General features: G+C 40.5%; 1 protein-coding gene and 1 long non-coding RNA gene across 8 annotated transcripts in view; both read right to left on the reverse strand.

Moving 5' to 3' along the window:
- col11a1a (collagen, type XI, alpha 1a) overlaps positions 1-20124 on the reverse strand; it is a 149113-nt gene that overhangs the window by 115556 nt on the left and 13433 nt on the right. For 3 of the 7 annotated variants that reach the window (XM_034706188.1, XM_034706186.1, XM_034706190.1), the window contains exons 3-4: positions 14700-14779; positions 13012-13113 (exon numbers count right to left, since the gene is read on the reverse strand). In XM_034706188.1, coding sequence (XP_034562079.1) covers positions 13012-13045 — 34 coding nt within the window. In that variant the 5' untranslated portion in view covers positions 13046-13113; positions 14700-14779. Of the gene's footprint in view, positions 1-3747; positions 4265-13011; positions 13114-14699; positions 14780-20124 lie in introns of those variants that run through there. The other 4 variants (XM_034706183.1, XM_034706184.1, XM_034706189.1 and 1 more) reach the window with 4 other exon arrangements.
- Positions 5505-8034, reverse strand: LOC117828843. The gene is made up of 3 exons (XR_004634506.1): positions 7793-8034; positions 7002-7141; positions 5505-6441 (listed from the first exon to the last, which is right to left on the reverse strand). It is a non-coding gene; the product is annotated as an uncharacterized LOC117828843 (long non-coding RNA).

The following is a 20124-nucleotide window of genomic DNA, read 5'->3' on the forward strand; positions in this document are numbered from 1 at the left end:
GTCACATTCAGATTGAGGAGAGGAGAAGCAAATGTTTCAGCCTGTGGTTTCACTCTTACTGAATATGAAGCTGCAACAAGCACAGATGGTTTACATGAGATGGATAGATAGTACAATCTAATTACACCTCTAAGCACAAACATCCTTATATTATTGAGTCTGTCCCACTCTTTGATTGTTTTTTTTTTTGGAGGGAAAGTAAAAGAACATATCAGACGAATGTTTTCTGTGCAGGGGTTATCTTCGAGGGGCTTGCTACATCTGGTCTCCTTATCTTTCTGCACCTTATACAACACCTGAAATGGATCAGATGTACGTATAGATGACAGCAAGAGAAATTATTTGCTCCAAAAATGCTTTCCAGTATTCTCTAGAAAGACAAATGCTATGAAAGAAAAAGGAAAGAACTCTTCAAGCCGTTCCGTTAAATGATTTCATTTTCACAAAAGCAACCTGACCCTGTTAGCAGAAATGATCCATTCCTTCAAGGATATTTGTATGAGATGGTAAAGAATAAATGAGCATCATCAGTGTCAACCTACTAAAATACCTACTCAATCCAATTTCAACCAAAGACAAAGAGGAAACAAAGATAAAACAAGAATTTTATAAATACACCAGAAAAAAAAAGGTGAAGTTGAGAGCAAAGTCAGCAAACTGTTCCCCCATAGGAATGCCTTCACTGAGGACAACTTGGCTTTTTTGTGGCTTGGGAGGATGAACCAGCTACTTACTTTGGAGAGTGAACTGAGGAGCTCATTGTGAGTTCCTGCAGAGCAGCTTTCAGTCCAAACTCCAGGAGTCATCTGTTCCAGATGTGGCACTTTGGCCAGGCTGCGACCCTCACACAGAGGTGCTGAGAAAACGTCAATACTGGCCAATCCATTAAGGACAGCCAAATGAGTGTGCACAGGTTTTAAAGGAGTGTATGTGATGAGCTGGTGTGAGTTTGCCCTCAGGCCTGAGCAAACAGGCCACATAGCTACCAGCAGAGCTCAGGTGGCATGCAGGGATACTTCTTTTGACTGGGGAAGAGAGAAAACTACAGACATCCTTTTAATCAAGGAAGACAGCCTCTACTGCTCAGTTATAGATCATCTGATCATCATCATGCAAATAAATGCATCCATTCAAGAGGAAGGAGGTGTGAGTAACATTACCATTAGACAGACTTCAACTGATAATATCATCTCCATCATGTTCACAGGTGTACCCTGATGTAAACAGTGTGTTCAAAGAGATAACCAAACATCAATCTCTGGAGAGAAGCCAGCAGAGTGTGTCTGAGCTCATCCTTTATCACTCTGAATGTAAGAGTGCAGCTCACACCGTTAATCCCCCCTCCTGCTGGGTCACACATCTTTACAGAAAGGTGAAATCGGCTGGTAAACGGAGGAGGACCTTTTCACCTGCAGCTCCCTGAGACTCTAATAATAACTTCAGCCAGAATGTCTCTCTCCATACATCCCCCCCCCACCCTCTCTCCCTCTCCTTCCATTAACTTCCACCACGCTGCCGGCTAAAACAAGACAGCTTTATGCTGCTGTCATACCATAGAAACTTCACCCAGACCTACCCAGTTTTTCACAGCACGTTTCACCTCCACTGTCCCCCACTTTGCATCGCCTTCAGTTAGCTCCTTTCACTCTACTTCAACAAATGAATATAAGAGCATGCTTCTGCACAGAATTCAAACTCTTTTCTACATCCAAATAGGTCATTAAATAAAAAAGGGATCATCCCAATCTCAAAACTTGAGTCTACATATGCAGCAAGAGCACATCTTCATGTTGCAGCTTTGCAATGAGGAAAAAGCTCATCTCCAAAATGTAGCAACGACTTTAATAAATATCTGACAGCTTCACAGGACAAAGGTCCAGCAAGGAGCTGATAAGCTGATGTTCCTGGCTGAGCACATTAGGTAGAGGACTGTGAAAATGCTAGCTTTGTCTGCTGGAATGCACATCTGAAGCTGCGCCCCGGGGGCTGAGAAAACGTGTCTGTACACTGCTCGATGGAGAGGGCACCCTGCAGAAACAGCTCTGACTGACTGAGACCCCGGAACACAGAGCCTGCAGCAGAATACTTCAGTTTGTGAAAAAAACAGAAGAAGCAGGCGCTGGTGAGGGACTTTCTCTCTGAAGTTCCAGAATCTTGTGCAATATCTGGTTGGGAGTAAATGACATACAAAATAGCATAAACATATATAAAAAGGTCATTAAATGCTTGCGCTGCATGGATAAACACTGCACTGACACTGGCATTGACCTCCTCTGTGAGCTTCTGCTTTAACTTTTCAAATTGTCAAAAAGTCAAGACCCCAGACCAATAAAATATCTTCAAAATCCAGACAGTCTTATTCTAAAAATATCCCTCCTCAAACATGAAAAAGGCATTACAACGATCTAATAATAAGTCTACTAACTCTCTACCTTTATTTGTATACAACAATAAACTTCAGTGTCATCTTTAGGCTCAGGTGTGAGGCCTGTGTAATCCTGAACCCTTTGACTTGTGGCCATTATGGCTGCAGGGTAGGTTTGTATGCAGGCCTGCTCTTTGAAGGCTCTGAAATCATAGGGAAGTACAACAAGGACCATCATCAAATAACTGCTCAGTACTTAGAGGGGAAGCATTCCCACCGCTCACACAGCACAGCCTTGTCCTGCAGCCGACCAAACATCTAAGTGCAAAGTTGAGGGGAAGCACTGGGCACCGAGGAGGGGGTTGCACAAGCCTGCTTCAGTGTGGACCAGCAGGGCAGAGTGGAGATAGGGTGAACCTGTCTGCCCACTCAGCCCCCTGCAGACCTGCAGGTACTCTGCAGCCTGCATCGACAGATGCACTTTCTACCCCTTCTGAAAATGCAACTTATTTATATTCTCACTCATGCAGAACACCTACAGAGAATCCTCACACCTTTGTGCCTCAAAGCCATCTATTAAGCATGTGCCCTCCTCCACACAGCCACTGAACTTATTCACAATTTCAGCTGAATAAACTATAGCACTCCACAATATGATTAAACAGCCTGTGCATTCAGCGTGGAATCAATGATTTCACTGCCATTCAACTTTTCTAGCATGTTCATCAGAGTCCAGGGTCTTGCAAATGTCCAGCTTCATCCACCCTGCTAACCGTGTCCACATCCACCCAGCGGACCACAGTACAAACAAAGGGCTTTCTTTCTTTCTGTCGGAGTGAATCTTAAAAAGTAGAGGAGGCATGCTCTGTTTTGCTGCTCTCTCTGGAAGCACATACCAGCAGCTTAGGATGAATTGAATTAGGCGAGGTGTCTCATCTTCAGAGCGGACGCTTCCTATTCATGCGTAAAGGTAGCTCGAGGTAAACTGTGTGTTAATGAATTTCGGAGCTTTTGGCCAACAGAATACATGCACCTCGGAGAACAATCCCCGACAATAACTAGGGTCTAAGTAACCTCCAGAATAGGGTTTGAATTCACTACAGTAAACAGAGGGTACAGTTATGATCATTTTGGCTGGTGGCTTCTGCTTAGCGCTTAAGGTATATGAGATAATCTCGCGTCACTGTGATTCATTTGCTTGTGAAACTGGGATAACAACATGTTATAGGGACCACGAAGAAACCATGAAGCCTCTGTGTCCAGGTAAAAATCTGTAGTTTCCCCAATTTCCATCACCAGTTACCGAGTTTTCTCCGGTCTCTGCTCCATCCCCTTTCGGTGAGAAAAAGTTCATTAGAGAAGTTCGTTCCCTCGAGTCTTACCTGCTCTGACATTGGCAGCCTGCAGAACCAGGACTAAAGTGATGAATGCGGTTACAGTGGAATCCATAAGCCACCTTTTCGTTTTCCACCTTGTGGACCACCTTTGCATCTCCATGATCGAGCGCCCGCAAGTGACTCAAGCTTTGGGGCGACTTCAGGTAATCTTTAGTGACGTCCCGTCCACAATCCCAGGTAATGATGAAAAGGGTCCTACAGAAAAGCCATATGTAAGGAGTTTCAGCCTCTTCTTTCAGCCACACCGAGGCCCCCGATCCTCCTTCCCAGTGCCCAGCCTTCACAGTGAAGGTAGTCGGGCTTTAACCAAAGCGCACTGAGTGCAGTCGGTACACTTGGAGCGTCCGCGGGCAGGAGGGCAGGGCAAGCTCCACAAACCGGAGCCACGATTACAGGGAAATGACACGGGAACCAGCCCCCGATTAGCAAATCACGGGGCTGGAAATTCTCCTTCGGGTCCACCCATCAGCTTTGTAATGCGCCCCCAAGTCTCCGAGTGCGTCTGAGGAAAGACGAGAAATAGCCGTGCCAAAGTTTGGAACGACATGAGAATTATCAAATGACAGAAATGTGTATTCCGTTTTTCAAAGAAACTGAAAATATCCTAATTCTGTCCACCTAACACAGCCTGAGCTGAGTTATTAGCAGCATAAATGCGCTTTGTAGCAGCATTATGTTTTCTGGGAACCGTTTTATTTAAATCTACTCTTTCGACTATAAAACTGAAACATTGTAAAACTCTACAAGAGAAAACAACTGAGCAGTTAGACACTAACTTGCATCTTTTCCTTTGATGTTTCCTTTCATCAATACTCAAATCAAATTATTACATTTTGTCCCAAATCTAATAATGTTCATGATAAACATGGTCACTGGTGAACACTCGTTTGGCAGCACACAACCTTTCCTGACATATAAAGTTTGATTGTATGAGGAAAATAATCTACTTCTCAGTTGACTTATTTCCTCAGTAAACATGTTCCTAATACGTTTATGGTCTAACTCTAGCTTCAAGTATTCTTCAATACAGCACGATCTTGATTTGGTAGATTATGGTCCCATTTATACTCAGATTGACAATACAGTAGGCAGACTGGAGATGTAGCAATACCCATCCATCCCCTCCTTCAAATTTATTTACTTCAGGCTGTGTAGACCAGCAAAAAGAAAAACTAGAGGCATCATAAAATGTGTTAAATGCTGTATTTTGGTCTTCTATCAACAAGTCATGTAAAGGTTGTCTGAATGTAGATGGGAAAAACAAAATTCCCTCAGAGAAATTTCATTAATTTCTGTACTCATCAATTATTTATGAAATATGGATGTATTCTTGATCTCCATAAACAATTATCTGCATGTGAAAGCAAAATCAGATGCAAGAAACAGCATTGTTGACAGTACCAGCCAATCCCATTTCTTCCAGCCTTTGTTGCACTACATTGGACATGATGTAGTACTTTATTCATGTAGTTATTTTAGCATGAATGTTGAATCTTTAAGTGAAGGACAAGCTTTTTGCTATTGGTTGTGTAGCTTTGGCCAACCATGTTTGAACTGGCTTTGGTACTTTGCAGGAAAACTGCATGCTACATCAGACAGATAAAGATGCAGATATCAATGTAACAGTAGAAGTATCTCAAGTTCATATCTGTGCTGTCTTAAAGCTCTTGCTCAAACAATTAAAATGACCACTTTTATGGTAGTCCCCTTATCAGTGAAGAAGTAAAAAAAAACAGCAAAAGTTTCTGACAGGTGTGAAAGTTTTATTGTTTTAATATTACGATGAATGAAACATAACACTAGCTTCTGCAGTTAATTTACAGTGTGGACAATGAGCATCGGGTACAATGCTCTGCCTACCAAGAGAGCAAAACTTCTCAGACCTGGCTATGCGTGACATTAGCACTGTTGTGCATTCTTTTCATGCTGACAAAAATTGGCACGGCAGCTCTGAACCCAAACAAAGCATGTTAATGTTCAGTTCCATAACAGACAGTTGAACTGTAAAGTACCATGCTAATCCTCAGAGAGATATCGAGATATCATTGGTGAGTTTAAACCTGGCATGGAGAGATGCAGTCATTTACCATACAGGTTCTGGCACTCACAGTTTCAAACACAGTAACATTAAGAACACTTAATGAGAATAGGTTCCAAAGGCCGCTGACACTTCACCCTCAAAACCTCTGTGCACTGACAAATGTAGTTATCCTCCAACTCTACTGTTTCCTGATCAGAGTTTTCTTCAAATGACCGTGTGAAAATCCTGAAACATGACACATTCAGGGCAGGTAGACCAAAAAGCACTTTTGTACAACCAGTAAGAAAAATTGTGAGGGTGAAAGAGTTCCAGGTTTCTCATCTAATGGCCTTTTAGAAGCATGGGTCAGTCCAGAGGACAGTCAGCTCCTTGTATCTCTTGGCTCACTTCAGAGATGGCACAGATCCTAACCAGGCTCCTTCTGTCAGCCAGCTCATCCTGCCCAGCCAGCCAGACCCAACCTCTCTTCAGCCAAACAGTATCAGATGCTCCTCTTGGATGCCCAGCGGCAGAGAGCAGAGCCATATCTCTGCGACGAATTGGTGTCTGGGACAGAGAAGACTTCATGCTACATCTCCTCCAGTCACAGTTGAGAGGGCTGGGGCACACATTTCCAGATCCCATGTGATTCATCGCTACTGTGGAGTTACAAGTAGTCCACACATGAAATAAGCAAAGGTTTCCTTAACACTTGGGTCAGAGGAAATTATTTCAATTGGAGGATTAAGATGTGTTCAGTATTGTTTAAGTCACAGGGGGGTTGTATTGTCCTTAGTTTTGTTCGCTTGTTCCAGAAAATTAGCCCACATTTTAGTTGTTCTGTACATGCAATCTCGCAGGAGGACTCTGATTTATTCCTGAAAATCGAGGGTTGAGGAAAGAAGATCCAGGAACCAAGAGCAGAGATAGATTTGATTGGGCGCTGCATCTATAAACTGATCAAATGCATCACAGGTAACTGACAAAACTCACTCTCATGCCTAACTTTGATTTAAAACAGTATTGAGATCAGTTTGGTAATTAGGGAGGTCTGGCTTTAAACGTGTCTGAAAATCTCAGCGCACATAGTTCAGGGTGTTCAGAGGTCTCCATTAGTTGAAATGAAACCCTTTCCATCCAGAGAAACATGGATGCAGTTTAAAAGAACCAAGATGTACCCTTTAATATCAAGAGTACCCATTCATAAAATAATTGATACCTTTGGCTTTAGACAGTCAGGTGTGCACCTGAAGGAGATATTAGTGATGGCGAGGCCGTCAGCAGATGGTAGGGTGACAACTGCAGATTGTGGCCTGCGGGGAGGCTTGCAGATGATTTGAAGTTTTCTGGTTTGATTTCCTGTCAGATGAGAGAGATCTAGACAATGAACAAGCACCTTTTCTTTATTCAAGAAAGACTTGCAACCAAATAAAGCAGTTACCCTGCAAGAGGTGCATTGTGACCAGCAGTATAATACTGTATGCAGAGTGAGAAGCTTTGAATGTAATTTGTTGGGGGGTGAGACTAATTCTGCTTTGTGCGCTGAGTAGACAAAGAAACTGCAGTATTTTTAGTAGCAGCAGAAGCAGCAGTTGTAGCTGTAGTACGTGTAGCTTTAACCATAGGTATGGAATATAAAATGATTGGTATTGCTAAATCTAAACTCAGAATATCACAATAAATTACATTTCAACTCATACCCATACTTATTTTTAAAGAGTTACATTGTAGATCGTCAGAACTATGTTGGATGTGTATGCATTAGTACGACCTATTGCTCCTCAGCAATCTAGATACATGATCAAGTAAGCTACTACTTTAGAAAATATCAATCTAAGTTACTTTAGTCTAGCTAGCTTTAAGTAGCGGCCTCAGCAAGTTAGTCAAGTAGCTTCAAGAAATAAAATGCAGAAATTCAAAAAAAGTAGCAAGCATGCTTCGTAGCTTCAAGGTAAGAGCTCTTAACTTGCTACAGCTAGCTAGCAGAAACTGGCTAGCTAGCTCACTTACCTCTTCAGGAATCCTGAGAATTACTGACAGGAATTCAAAGTATTGAGTATTGTGTCACTTGTAATTGTACCAGCCACAACGGGTGCCGCTCAGCTCGGCCCTTGTAATGAGAAACTGCCAGGAGTAACAGCACGCAAGCTAGGCTATAGTTTCCTGCAGACTGGGTCGATTCTGCCACGTAATTTGGCTAATTTTGAGAGACTCTAGGCTCGTTTCCACCAAGCGGTCTGGTATTGATCAGTACAGTTAAGTACGGGTCGGATCGGTAACACCTGATCCTGTTTGCGTTTCCACAGCCAACCGTGCCCTACTTGGTGGGCGGTGTGTAAGCCGATGCCGATAGCCACATCAGCTACGTAATAACGTGACGTCATGGCAGCGCGACACAGTGTACCCTTAATGAATGCAACAAAGAAGAAAGACGTGAGGAACGTCTGCACCTCAGCAGTCGACCATGAACACTGTTTCTTGACGCCATTTTCCAAACAAAAAAAGTTATCTTCCCAAAGTCCACTGGAGATTTAAACATGGTGGGGTTATGTGTTGTTCTTTATTACCGCTGTCGCAATGGAAGTGACGATTCTTTCGACCAATCAACGGACTGCAGTGTTTCTAGCTCCACCTTCTGGGGTCGGATTGGTATGTCTGCCACCCCAACAGAAGGGTACTAAAAAGTGGGACGGTACGGCTCGGTAATTTGGGGACCTGTCCCGGTTTTAGTCAATGGAAACACCGCAAAATGCGTGCCGTACCGAGACGAACCGAACTGAACCGCTTGGTGGAAACGGGGCTTCTGACCCAAGCACTCATCTCAGTTTAGGTATGCTCTACTAACATTTTTTTCAGGACTTTACTTTGCCACAAGAAGGCCCTTTTTTGTTTTGTGATATTTGCAGGTGCAACACAGACATGCTCTTCCGCATACAGCACATTCGAGTATGTAACACAGCTAAGTAATGAGGAAAGGTAACGGTTGAAGTAAAGACAAGTATTCAATGAGGGACAGAAAAATATTCTGGTTTGGGTTCCAACTCCTATTTTATGGACTTCTTAACCCTGAATCAACATCTTCTGACCTTCAAGCCACACAGACAAAATATAATAACTACACCCACTACTATTTAAATTTTTGTCAGAAAGCACACACCTTCAGACAGCGTGTAGCTTTCAGGTTAGAATCTTTTGCTGAGGAATGCAAAACCTCAAGCAGAATGAGAGCGGTTTATTGCCTAGATGTTTTCACAATTACCAGCACACTGATCCATGTTGTCTATATAAAGGCTGCTGAATGAAACCAGGTCAATAAAAATCAAGTGCTTATAAGTAGCAGGACAATACGCTCCTTTGTTCAAATGTTTATCACTGTTTTATTTACCCTGAATTGAAATTAGGTGGAGAAATAATCAAGAAAATAAACCTAATACCACAGATAGAAGAATGAGTCGGAAAAGATGAAGGGTATTTTATGACTATGTCTGTTTGGTAGTTATTAAAGTTATGTCAAACATGCTAAATGAAATGAGTTGGTCATTCGCAGCTACCAGAAACGGCATTTTCAAACTTCAGCAGAAGACAAGAACTTACAAGAAAAAATGACACAATGAAGAAGCAGAATAAAAGAGCCAAAAATTCACACTCTATTTCTAATTGAAATACATGCTTGTTGTTTTATGTTAAATGAGAAGAGTTCTTTCACTTTGTAAGTCCTTAACCTGACATGGGTTTGAAATACAAGCACTTTTCACAGGCACACTCGAGCCAACCAGCCGCCACCGCCTGTCACTGTTTACACACCGAGCAGAGGACAGTATAAAGAGCTCTTTCTCCACACTCACTCCGTTCCTCTGTCTAACACCAGCAAGAAAAAGTTCACCAACATTATTTTTGGCTACCACAGCATTTCATGAGAAAAAATACTTTTTTATAATCCAGTATCAATTGGTAGGTTAAGTCATCATGGCATTGAAAGGCTTTTATTAGAAGCCTAACCCGATTTTAGGTAATTTGAGGTAATCTGATGAAAGCTGTGTTAGTTTTGTTTCTTTGAGGGATTTTGTGCCAGGATTTTTGGTGTGTTTTGGGTATACATGGTATTTGTGCTACTGAAGTGACTCTTCCTTGTCATATACAGCATCCTGCCATTGACCGCCATGTATTTTGAATGTGGTCTACCATGTGGCCCACCAAAATTAGTGTCTGGCTAAATGCTACCTCCATTTTAAGAGTGCACGTGCTGGCCCAAGATCAGTTATATGGAGATGCTGTAAGTGGAGGGTGTGCTGCTTATTTATTCAGATTAAAATATAGAAATATGACCTGAATAAACTTGTATTTGCTGCACATCTAAAGTTGCATACAGAGAAAATTGGGAGGCACATGTTGAATTCAGATGCTGTTTTTTATATGATTTATACACCAAATCAAGAAGAGTATTTTTAAAAAAATCTGTTACTGAAACGTATATATTTTTTGTCATTTATTTATAGTTTGTTTTCATACGATCAGTTAAGGATTCTTACCTCTGGGTTATCGTTTTGATGTGCTGGTAAAGGCACAAGATGTGGTTTTAAGAGTGTGAAATTATGAATTGACACCTGGTGAAGGAATTTTCAAGGTTTTTCCTTTCAAGTAGACTTTCTTTGTTTGAGCATATTTGGTGCACATTAGTTAGGTTAGTTATGTTATACACCTTTGTTACAACTTAGCCAGGTTGGCACTTATTAAAACCTGAAATCATGACTTCTTTTCTTATCCTTACCAATCATTTTGGTGTCCGAACGTAACAAAATCTCCACATAATCTACATAAAAATGTAGAATCTGTACTCAGGGATCTGGACTTTAGCATGAGAAGTGTTCTGGTTTCTGTTGTATGCTTTGTAAACAGAATATTATCAATCAGCAGGCCTCGGTTTTGAGCAGGATTTCTCTCTATAGACAGTGTCTATGTTTGATCTTGAACAGATTATTTGCTTCCTTTTTCATGCAGGTATCTGAGACACAAATCTGACTGATGCTGTGTCACTAAAGACAACAAGTGTCCAGATTTCCTGACTTCCTGGAATAAATCAACCAAACCTGTTTTCTTCTCCTCTTGACGACAGACCTGACAAAGATAAATACACTTTTAGCTTGACCTTATACTAATCTGCATGATGTTGTTGTTTCAGCAAATTTAAGACCCATTAATTACAAAAAAATCTGTTTCTTTTTCAGGTTCACACCACTGAAGTAAGCCAGAGTGCAGCCTCTGTGTAAATTACTATTTACAGTGAAACTGAGACTCACCACAAACAGATGAAAGGGTGTACAACATAACGTACCAAGAAATTATGGTGTGTATTTTACGGACATATATCTTGAGGGGTGAATTTCACTTCTCTTTGATCTGATCACTCAGTGATTTCTAGAGTTGCTAAGTGGACTGTAAATGACTGTAAATGATGCAGCACAGAGAAAAGAGCCTCTATAAAAGTTAATGTCACAAACCGTTGGCTTTTCACAAATGCCTGAAAAGTTGTCCATCATCTTTGGAGGCACATATCGTCAGTAGATGATAGCTGATGAATGAACATAACCAAACTGAGACCTTTTTACTGATTAACTAAGCCCTGTTTATTTTTGCATATGCAAGAAATATGGTGTTTCTTGACTACTATGACAGTCTAAGCAGATGTTTCTTACTTACTATAATAACACTTACCATGTTGTTTTAAAAGTCAAACTGATTGTTGAATATTTAGTTTTACTAACTTTACCTAGGAGCACGTGCAAAGCACGTGCAAATCTGATGATGGAAAGGAACTATACTGAGGTATGTAATAAGCTAAGACAACCCGGCTGCTGCATCAAATGGATATGTTAGGTGATGTTCCACCTCTTTTGCTCACCACACATATGGTTTACCTGCATAGCTTGCTCAAAATCTGTCTGAGTTGTTGTGGATGCATGTGTCCTTAATCACCAGTAAAAAAAGCATGTGCTCTTATGTAAGCATTTATATATCCCATCATTGTATCTGTATTCAAACAGTTTCTCCTTCATGTTCCTGCCAAAGGTCTGTGTCAACCCTGCAGAGAGAAATGTCTGCAGTCAGCCTGGCCTGGGCTACAGGTGTCCATAATGGGAAGCAGCCTGATTCTACAGCATATGACAAAAAGGAGGCAGTGATCCTACAGTCAGACATGCAACAAATCATTTATGTCTCAGAAAGTCAAGAATGTCCTTCTGTCTGAGTGCACTGTGACTGAGAGGAATCTAAAGTGACCCTGCAGCTGAGACAAGTAGGACTTTAGGAAAGCTTTAATCTGACTTTGAGAAATTGAATATTTACTATTTAATTAATACTAAATAGAGCACATTGTGGGATTGTAATAGATGGCTGTTTGATTTTAGTTAAGTTTGTCTCAAAAAGCAGGACAAAAATCTATGCTTATTTTTGGTTGCGGCGTACTATTCAATACGTATTCAGCCCTTTCACCTTCCTCTCCACTCTGCCCTCATAAACCTCCAACGCCCCCACTAAAAGATTGATTACAAGACAATTTTCTGCCATAACATAAAATATTATTTGGTTTTAAGAGTTGTTGGGGTTTTTGAAAGTTGAAAAAGCACCATCATTCTATGTGATGGCTTCATGGACAGTTTGATTGCTGCACTGATTTCCCTCCCTTTATTGAACAATTCATCACCCACTGCGCAGCTATGCTTTCAGCCAATCATAAAAGCCAAAAGGTAGAGCTGTGTGTTCGCACCACCTGGTCGGGGCGGATCTCATGTGAGCCCTCAGGTCGAAAATGTAGAGTTAGGAGGGTTGCATGACCTTGGTATGCGAGGCTGCGGCTGTAAAAAAAAAAAAGGGAGAGCAGACATATTCTGCAGAAAATACCCGGCACAGCCTTTGTTGTGCCACCCTGTCTCAGACAGAAAAGTAAAAGTCAGAGGTCCATGATGCTGTTTGTTATGACTAGCTCAGAAAAAAAGAGGGTTTGCTGAATTGTCATGGCAAAATGAGTTCAGGTGTCCAGGTGGTGAACTGTTGATTGAGGTGAAGAAAGGAGGGAATCACCAGGGCTGAATGAGAAGATAAATGGGCTACTGTTAAGAGAGGGTGGGTGGCCTCAACTAGCTCTGGGTGTCAGTATATGCACATTTGAGTGTGTGCGTGTGTTTGAGTCTGTGTGTGTGTTGGTGGTCTTTGAAATCTGGAAAGCAACAAACCTGTTGGTAGGTCAGTGAAGGGACCATCGATCATGCAGAATTTAAGACCGGTTTTAACTTTCACAGCAGCAGGATTGAATGGACAGAAATCCAAGGCCCCACCTGAAATGATTATGGGTTGTATTTAGAAGGTTCAAACCTGGTGTCATCATGGTGTGTTTAACAGTATTAGCTTGAACTGATATTTTATTCACCCTTATCTCTAGTGGAAGGATATGTTTTTCTTCCCCACATCTCCTGTATTTGTGAGACCACCCACAGTAAATAAGGCAATCTGAGACATCCAGCATGTCTTTATACATTCAAACCTGCAGTTTTAACGCGTCCGTAAATGCTTCAGCAGACTGCGTTATCAATATAAAGAAGAAATGTACTCTTCTTGGACGGCACTGATTTAAATCTCCTTTCTCCCATTTCCCAGGTTGTTCAGCGAGCAGTGGAAGTCAGGCCTCTTTCACAGAGATCCTTTCATATGTGTTGGTGCCCCCCCTCAACACCCTGTGACTGAGCTGTAGCAGCCGGCAGCATGCACCCACAGGGGCGGCCCTGAAATACTGTGGCCTCTAAATGAAGCCCATGAGGCAGACTGGCTGAGTGATGCTCTGTAGGAGGTTTACTGTATGTAACTACTCATATTACAAAATGACAGGGTGAGTGTGCCACAGTAGGCATTAGATGTGGTGTTTAGAAGCCTGTTGGATGGAAGTCTGTCTGTCGGTAACTGCTGTTTGATTGTAAGGTCGCATAAGACCAAGCTCTTTTGCAGGATCTCCATTAAAGTCCTTACATGACCGCTAGGTCATGTTTGATGTTTTAGCCCAGATCCTGAATCCTACATGCTGAACCAAGGAGCTGAGTCACTCAAACCACACAGCTCTTACTGGTTCTAAGGCTGCTCCAAAGACTCTTTTTAAACATACTGTTCACAATGAATCACCCAAATCACCAGTTTTTACAATATTATTTACACAAGTGGCCAAATATAAAACACTGGATTACGGGCCAATCAGATGTTCTAAGAGCCAATGTGCAAATCAGCATGCTTGCCTTACATACATGTATTCTTTGAATAAATGAAAAGAGTTATTTTTTTAGACCGTTTGCATTGATGTGTGAATACAATCTGTCTTTCACATTGACTTGTATGAAATGAGTGGATGTGCAAAAATGTGCCAGGAAATGTTCCCAAAGACAGAGGCTAAAATGAAAATGTGACTCACTTTGAATCAGAGTGTGATATGAGTACTGGAGTACCTTATATGGACATGCAAAGATCTTTAGAGTAAGAATAACAGATCTATAGTCAGTCTAATCATCTACATTATATAACATTTAGTGTATAAAGCACAATTTTGTTCCCTTTTTGTCATCTACAGAGAGAGCTGCATCTTATAAACTAGTGCGACAATACACCAGTATCGAATGGGGGGAGGTAATATAATCTTGTGAAGTGCCGGATTGATTACAAAAAAGACTCTTCAGTTTTAGACGACAAGTGACCGGTGGAGGGGGATTGCAGGAGTCTCAGTTCTCTCCTAATACAGATTGTGTCTTTTATGCTGGTGTGACCAGCATTTAAAATAACACTGATGTTATCATCTTTTCTCAAGAAGTCTCTTGTTACCAGACACTTGAATGTACTTGTCCATGCAGGGTTGACATTGATGATATTGAAATGGATGGATTACCTTCTGTATGCCAGGGAGGTTACAAGCTTCTGCAAGTTGGAGCTCATCCCACACAGCCATGACTTGTAACCAGTAACTGCCTGGAAGATATGAAAAAAAATGCATTTGATCAATCATTTTCAGAAGTATAGGTCTAAAAATCTACAACAGATTTTAGAAAAAAGATGTATAACAGGAATCTCTCTCTAACAAACAGTCAAATCAAAAATGTTTCTTTTTAAATACTGAGAGATTTCCACTTCTGTGTGCGTGTAGTTTGCTCACAGAATCATTTCTAACCCCTATCCTTTCTGCATGCTGTAGCCCTACATTATGAAATATCATTTAATAACTTTTTCTGTTCCATGAATCCCCCCAAATGGCTCAAGGAACAGACCTGTGTCTGTGACCCGTATCCACAATATTAAAACAAGTTTTAGAACAATGTGAAGGTAAAATGTAACACCTCAATGAGAGCATGTGATGACATACCTCTACAGCTTTTCTGAAGTATTTCATGATTGTAAAAACACTGACAGATATAATGTGCATGGCTATATTACGCTGTATTTTGGCACAGTGGTGGCTTGCACTTAATGCTAACATCATAATGCTTACATGCAGAAATTTTTTTGGCCTTTTTGCCTTTATTTGATAGGACAGCTGAAGAGAGACAGGAAATGGGGGGAGTAGAGAGTAGGGGAAGACATGCAGGAAATGGTAGACCGGCCGGGAATCGAACCGGCGTGCCCTTCGACGAGGACTGTAGCCTCTGCATGTGGGGCGCTTAGACCCTATAGGCCACCAGCGCCCCAGCTAAACCATCTTTAAATGCATGAAAGTATCCATGTACTAACAAATAAATAACAGAGCCAGACAGCAACTCTAGCAACAGTGCAAAAACGCAAATCAGCGTCAACTTCTGCCTTTTCTGCCACCATTCAAAAGTTGAATAGATGCAGGGATAAATTAATATTTGATTCTTTGCAAGGAGGGACTCTAAGCCTTCTACCAGAGGAGCATTGCTCATACTCTATGTGCAGAACATGAGCTGTATCACTGATGCTCGTTATAGCTTGTCGCAAAGTAGCCTGTTCGTAACTGCTAGCATGCTAACATTTGCAAATCTGAGCCTGACACACAGTTCAGATGATGTTGATGGGAAATCTCATATTTTTAGGTAGTTTGAGTGGAAACACAAAGTACTACAACACGTCTAAATGTTGACCTGAGCTGGAGCGGGATGAGAAATCAATGGACCCTTGAAGTAGTTACAGCTCATGAGAAGGGGTTTGAAACGTTGGCTGTATGGTTGCACAGAAAAGTCAAGGCATCACCGGCGTTATCGGAGTTGATGCTCTGGTCACAATAAATATGTCCACCGAATTTCATGGTAAACCATCAATCTTATCCTGTTAAAGTTGTATTGTAAACAGCATATGACACGATGCATTCTCTATTGAACTTAATGAAGTCTTAGCCCAGCTGTCTGTGATTAATTAAAACCCACAAGCTAATTAGGCTCCTTTATTCTTGATTGTGTAATCAGTTCTGGTTTATGGCCAGCACAATATTAGCTCCAAGTCAGAGGGGGGCTGATTGCAAAAAAGGCGTACAATCCTGCTGTTGGGTTGCAGTTGCCATTTTTGACCTCTGACCCCTGTGGAAGACTGGCAGAGAGGTCACACTGCAGCACAACACGAGTCATGCAGCACTCACCCCTAGCTTGAGCAGAGCTGCCTGTTCTGTGCTGTGTGTTTCATCTTTACACTTTCAGGCTCAAGCGAGTTATCCAACTCAGCCCCCCAAGGCGAGCTTCAGCACAAACCCTCGGTGTTCAGGTATGCTGCAGCAAAGCAGAGAGAGGAGGGAGGGGGTGCTCAGTGCAGACCTTTTGGTGATTACACAAAACAGCTAAAATCTATTATAAAACACTAAGAAATTCAATTGTGCTTTCAATGAGGTAAGTAGCAGAAGCAGGCATTCGAACATTTTGTTGCAGAAAAGTGTTAAAATAGGCTTTATATAGCTTTATAGTCAATAACCAGCAAATCAACTTGCAGTTCAATGAATGAATGTGACTGTTCTTGCGATGTAAGGCAGGGCAGGGGTTCCCAAAGTGAGACACAAATGGGGGGGGGATGAAATGTCTTCCAGAATGTTTTATTTAATTTATCTAAAAGTAGCATATTCCACCCATTACTGTAAAAAAATAGTAGCTTAATTTGAAATAAAACTGTGCAAATAAAAAATGTAATTCGTTTTCTGCCTTTCCTTGTTGCTAGATGACTTCTTAAGGTTAGGGTTAGTGAACAGTTAAGTAACAAAGCATCAGTAGCAGCAGGTTAACCCTCCTGTTATGTTGCAGGTCAAATTGACCCTTTTTAAAGTCTATTTTAGGCAATATATGCCTTCCAAACCAGCTTATGAATTCCCCTGTTGTGGGATGAATAAAGGACTATCTTATCTTATCTTATCTTAAATGCATCATAAAAATCTGGGCAGCATGTTACAGAAGAAGTGTCTCATGTTAATGTATCAACATCCCTCAATTCAAATGTAAAAGAAAATAAACAAAACTATGTCATGTAAAACTATTGTATTTATATTTAGGGCTTTCCAATGTACATTAAAAAAAGTTTTAACATTAATTTTAAAGAAAAACGAGTGAGTTATCCTCATTGAACCATGATCTGTGAGAATTAAAGAACACAAATGTAGATGGAGTTAAAATTTGTATTGGGTTTTTTTGGGGTTCAGACACTTTTGGATAATTGAATATGCCCCAGGTCAAATTGACCCAGGAACATTATTGCTGTTCCAGAGAAATTAACATAACAGGAGGGTTAATTCATGATAGCACAGGAAACACAGCCACATGTGCATGTAGGTAGGCTAATTTTCTGCAGACCAGATAAATGAGTCTTTGGCACCTGTATTTTGGGGTTGGACCTGAAAAGTTTGGGAACCCCTGATGTAAGGTAATGTGTAGTTCACAGTTGCAGCTTGTGTAATTATTCTCTAAGTGCTGAGATCTGCGTCAAACTGGAGCAACCTGGTGTGATAAATGGGAACAAAGACGACAATCACAATAAACTTAAAACGGTAGATGTTAGCAGTAAGATAACAGCAACCTTACAGCTTTAGCCAAATAGGGACTATGACACACTGTGACAACTGTGATAACTGTTTTACTAGGATATGAATAGATATGAAGGAAAACATCTCATCTGAATAGTAAGCCTTAATTGTTTGAAGCTGTATAGCATGGTTTTGACTTTCAACAATTTTCCCAGAATGCACAACATTTGCTCAAACATTATCTAGGCAAACACCCAAACAATTATGGAATTAATCTAGCGCTCATGTAATACAGCATCTGACCAGAAACACATGATGGTCATATGGTAATGAAATAGGTGTTAACTAGCAGCAGCTGCTCCGCTGTGAGGAATCATTAAGCTCATAGACTTAACTGACACTTTCACGCCACACAACGGTCCATTGTTAGTTTTTTGTTTTCATATTGTTGACTGAGATTTATTGACCAATCTGTGAACAGATATCCTCATATGACAGCTGATCACAAGCCAGTCATAGCCCTTGTTTCTCAGCTCCAATTCCATTTTCTTTTTTGAAGTTGCAGTCAGACTTTAAATGATGACTAGTGCACGGAAGAGGAAATCCCTTCTTGTATATCCCTTATTAGTTCACAGATATTTTTCCTGGAGGCTGGCTGAATGAATGTCAGATGACAGCTGATGTGTATCAAGACTGGTTAAATTATTATCTGGAAAGTCAGTCATTGTGTTTTTTTTTTTGTATTTTCTCTAATAAAGTAAAGTACACTGGATAAATGTCCCTCCAAAAACAAGAAAAAAAAATATTTCAAGGTACTTTTACCTTGAAATAAGCAAACAAATCTGCCAATAGAAAAAGTGAAACTTTGCTCGGTAAGATTTCTTAAGATAAGACGTGATAGTTAGAAAACTGTGATCTTAAAATTAGCAGGGAAAACTTATTTTAAGCAATATTTTACCAGTATTTTAAATCTTGTCTCAGAATAAGCTAGGAATGATAACAATTAGTATTTTTCACTCAAAAAAAAGATTTTTGCACTAATACATTTCATGTCAACTTCTTTATTTCAGATATATTCACCTCAATTTGAGTTGTATTATAGCGGCACTTCTCTAGGTTTAAGTCCATCTTGTACTTGAAATAAGATTACAAAGTTTAATTTGAGCATTTTGAGATACACTGTCTTCTCATAGTGAGCTGGATATACTAATATTCAGTCATGTTGTTTTTTAGGATAAGCCTGCTATCTTTAAAATGTATATTTTTTTTATCTGATTTAGAAGAAACAGTGCCTGAAAACTGTAACCCACCCTTAAAAAATACAACTTTCTTTCTTTCTTTCATCAATGGAGCTGTTTTCTGATAGATTCTCCAATAAAATACATTTACTTGAATTAATTAAAGGGTTCTCTTAAATCAAGATTATCCGTCTTCTACAAATAAGATCTCAGCTTGAAAAATGTATGAAATGTAAAATAAACTTTTTTTCTTCTAAATTACAACTCAAAACAAGATCATTTCAAGATTGTTTGACTTAACAAGATATTTAAGATTCATTGCCTTAAAATAAGTCCCTCTATCTTGATCAAATATTACTTTATTTATCTTAAATTAAGTGGGATAAGACATTTTGACTAAAAATTAGACAATTTCTCTTGGTAAGATTTTGAGTTTTTGCAGTGTAGAATAATTTAGTGAATTGAATATCTGCCAATGTAGGCATCCAAAACCAACAAGTTAACAAAGGTTATTGAATAAGTAGCAGATATTGCTGGCTGGGTGTTTTTGCTCTGTGATTTTGAAGACAGCACAGAGGCAGCCCTTCTATAATTAAGGAATTGCAGCCAGACAACAGAGGTGGTGGAGACTGGCAGTCGAGACGTTGGAAGTGGTGGTAATCTTAATGTCATATTCTTACATCCTCCTCACATTAGAATGATAGGATTGAGCTTAAATGGCTCTTTGACTTTAACCCTGCTGCACCGCCAACCTCTCCTTACTACTTTAGCAGATTGTGGATGTCAGTAAAGGCCACAGGTGGCTGCAGTTAAAAAGGTGAATGAAAACTGAAGCTAAAGGACAATTCAGGCTACAAGGAAATACAACATCAGAACAAATAATATGGCTAAAGGATCCATGAGAGTGCACACTGTATGTTAGCAACAGTTTGAATCTGGGCTGTCACTGGGATCACTTAAAAGTATGAATGATCTCCATATGTGCAGTCTTTTGTTTCAAAGCCTCTGCTCTCTCAGCTGGTATATTAAGTGGCCTGCCCAGATGATGTCACAGCAATGTGGTGCTTTTCTTCAACTTAACTGACTAGACTTTTTTTTAATTTGGTACAAATGAACACAAAAGCAGC

This window comes from Notolabrus celidotus, chromosome 17 (assembly GCF_009762535.1).
Source record: "Notolabrus celidotus isolate fNotCel1 chromosome 17, fNotCel1.pri, whole genome shotgun sequence".
Lineage (NCBI taxonomy): Eukaryota > Metazoa > Chordata > Actinopteri > Labriformes > Labridae > Notolabrus > Notolabrus celidotus.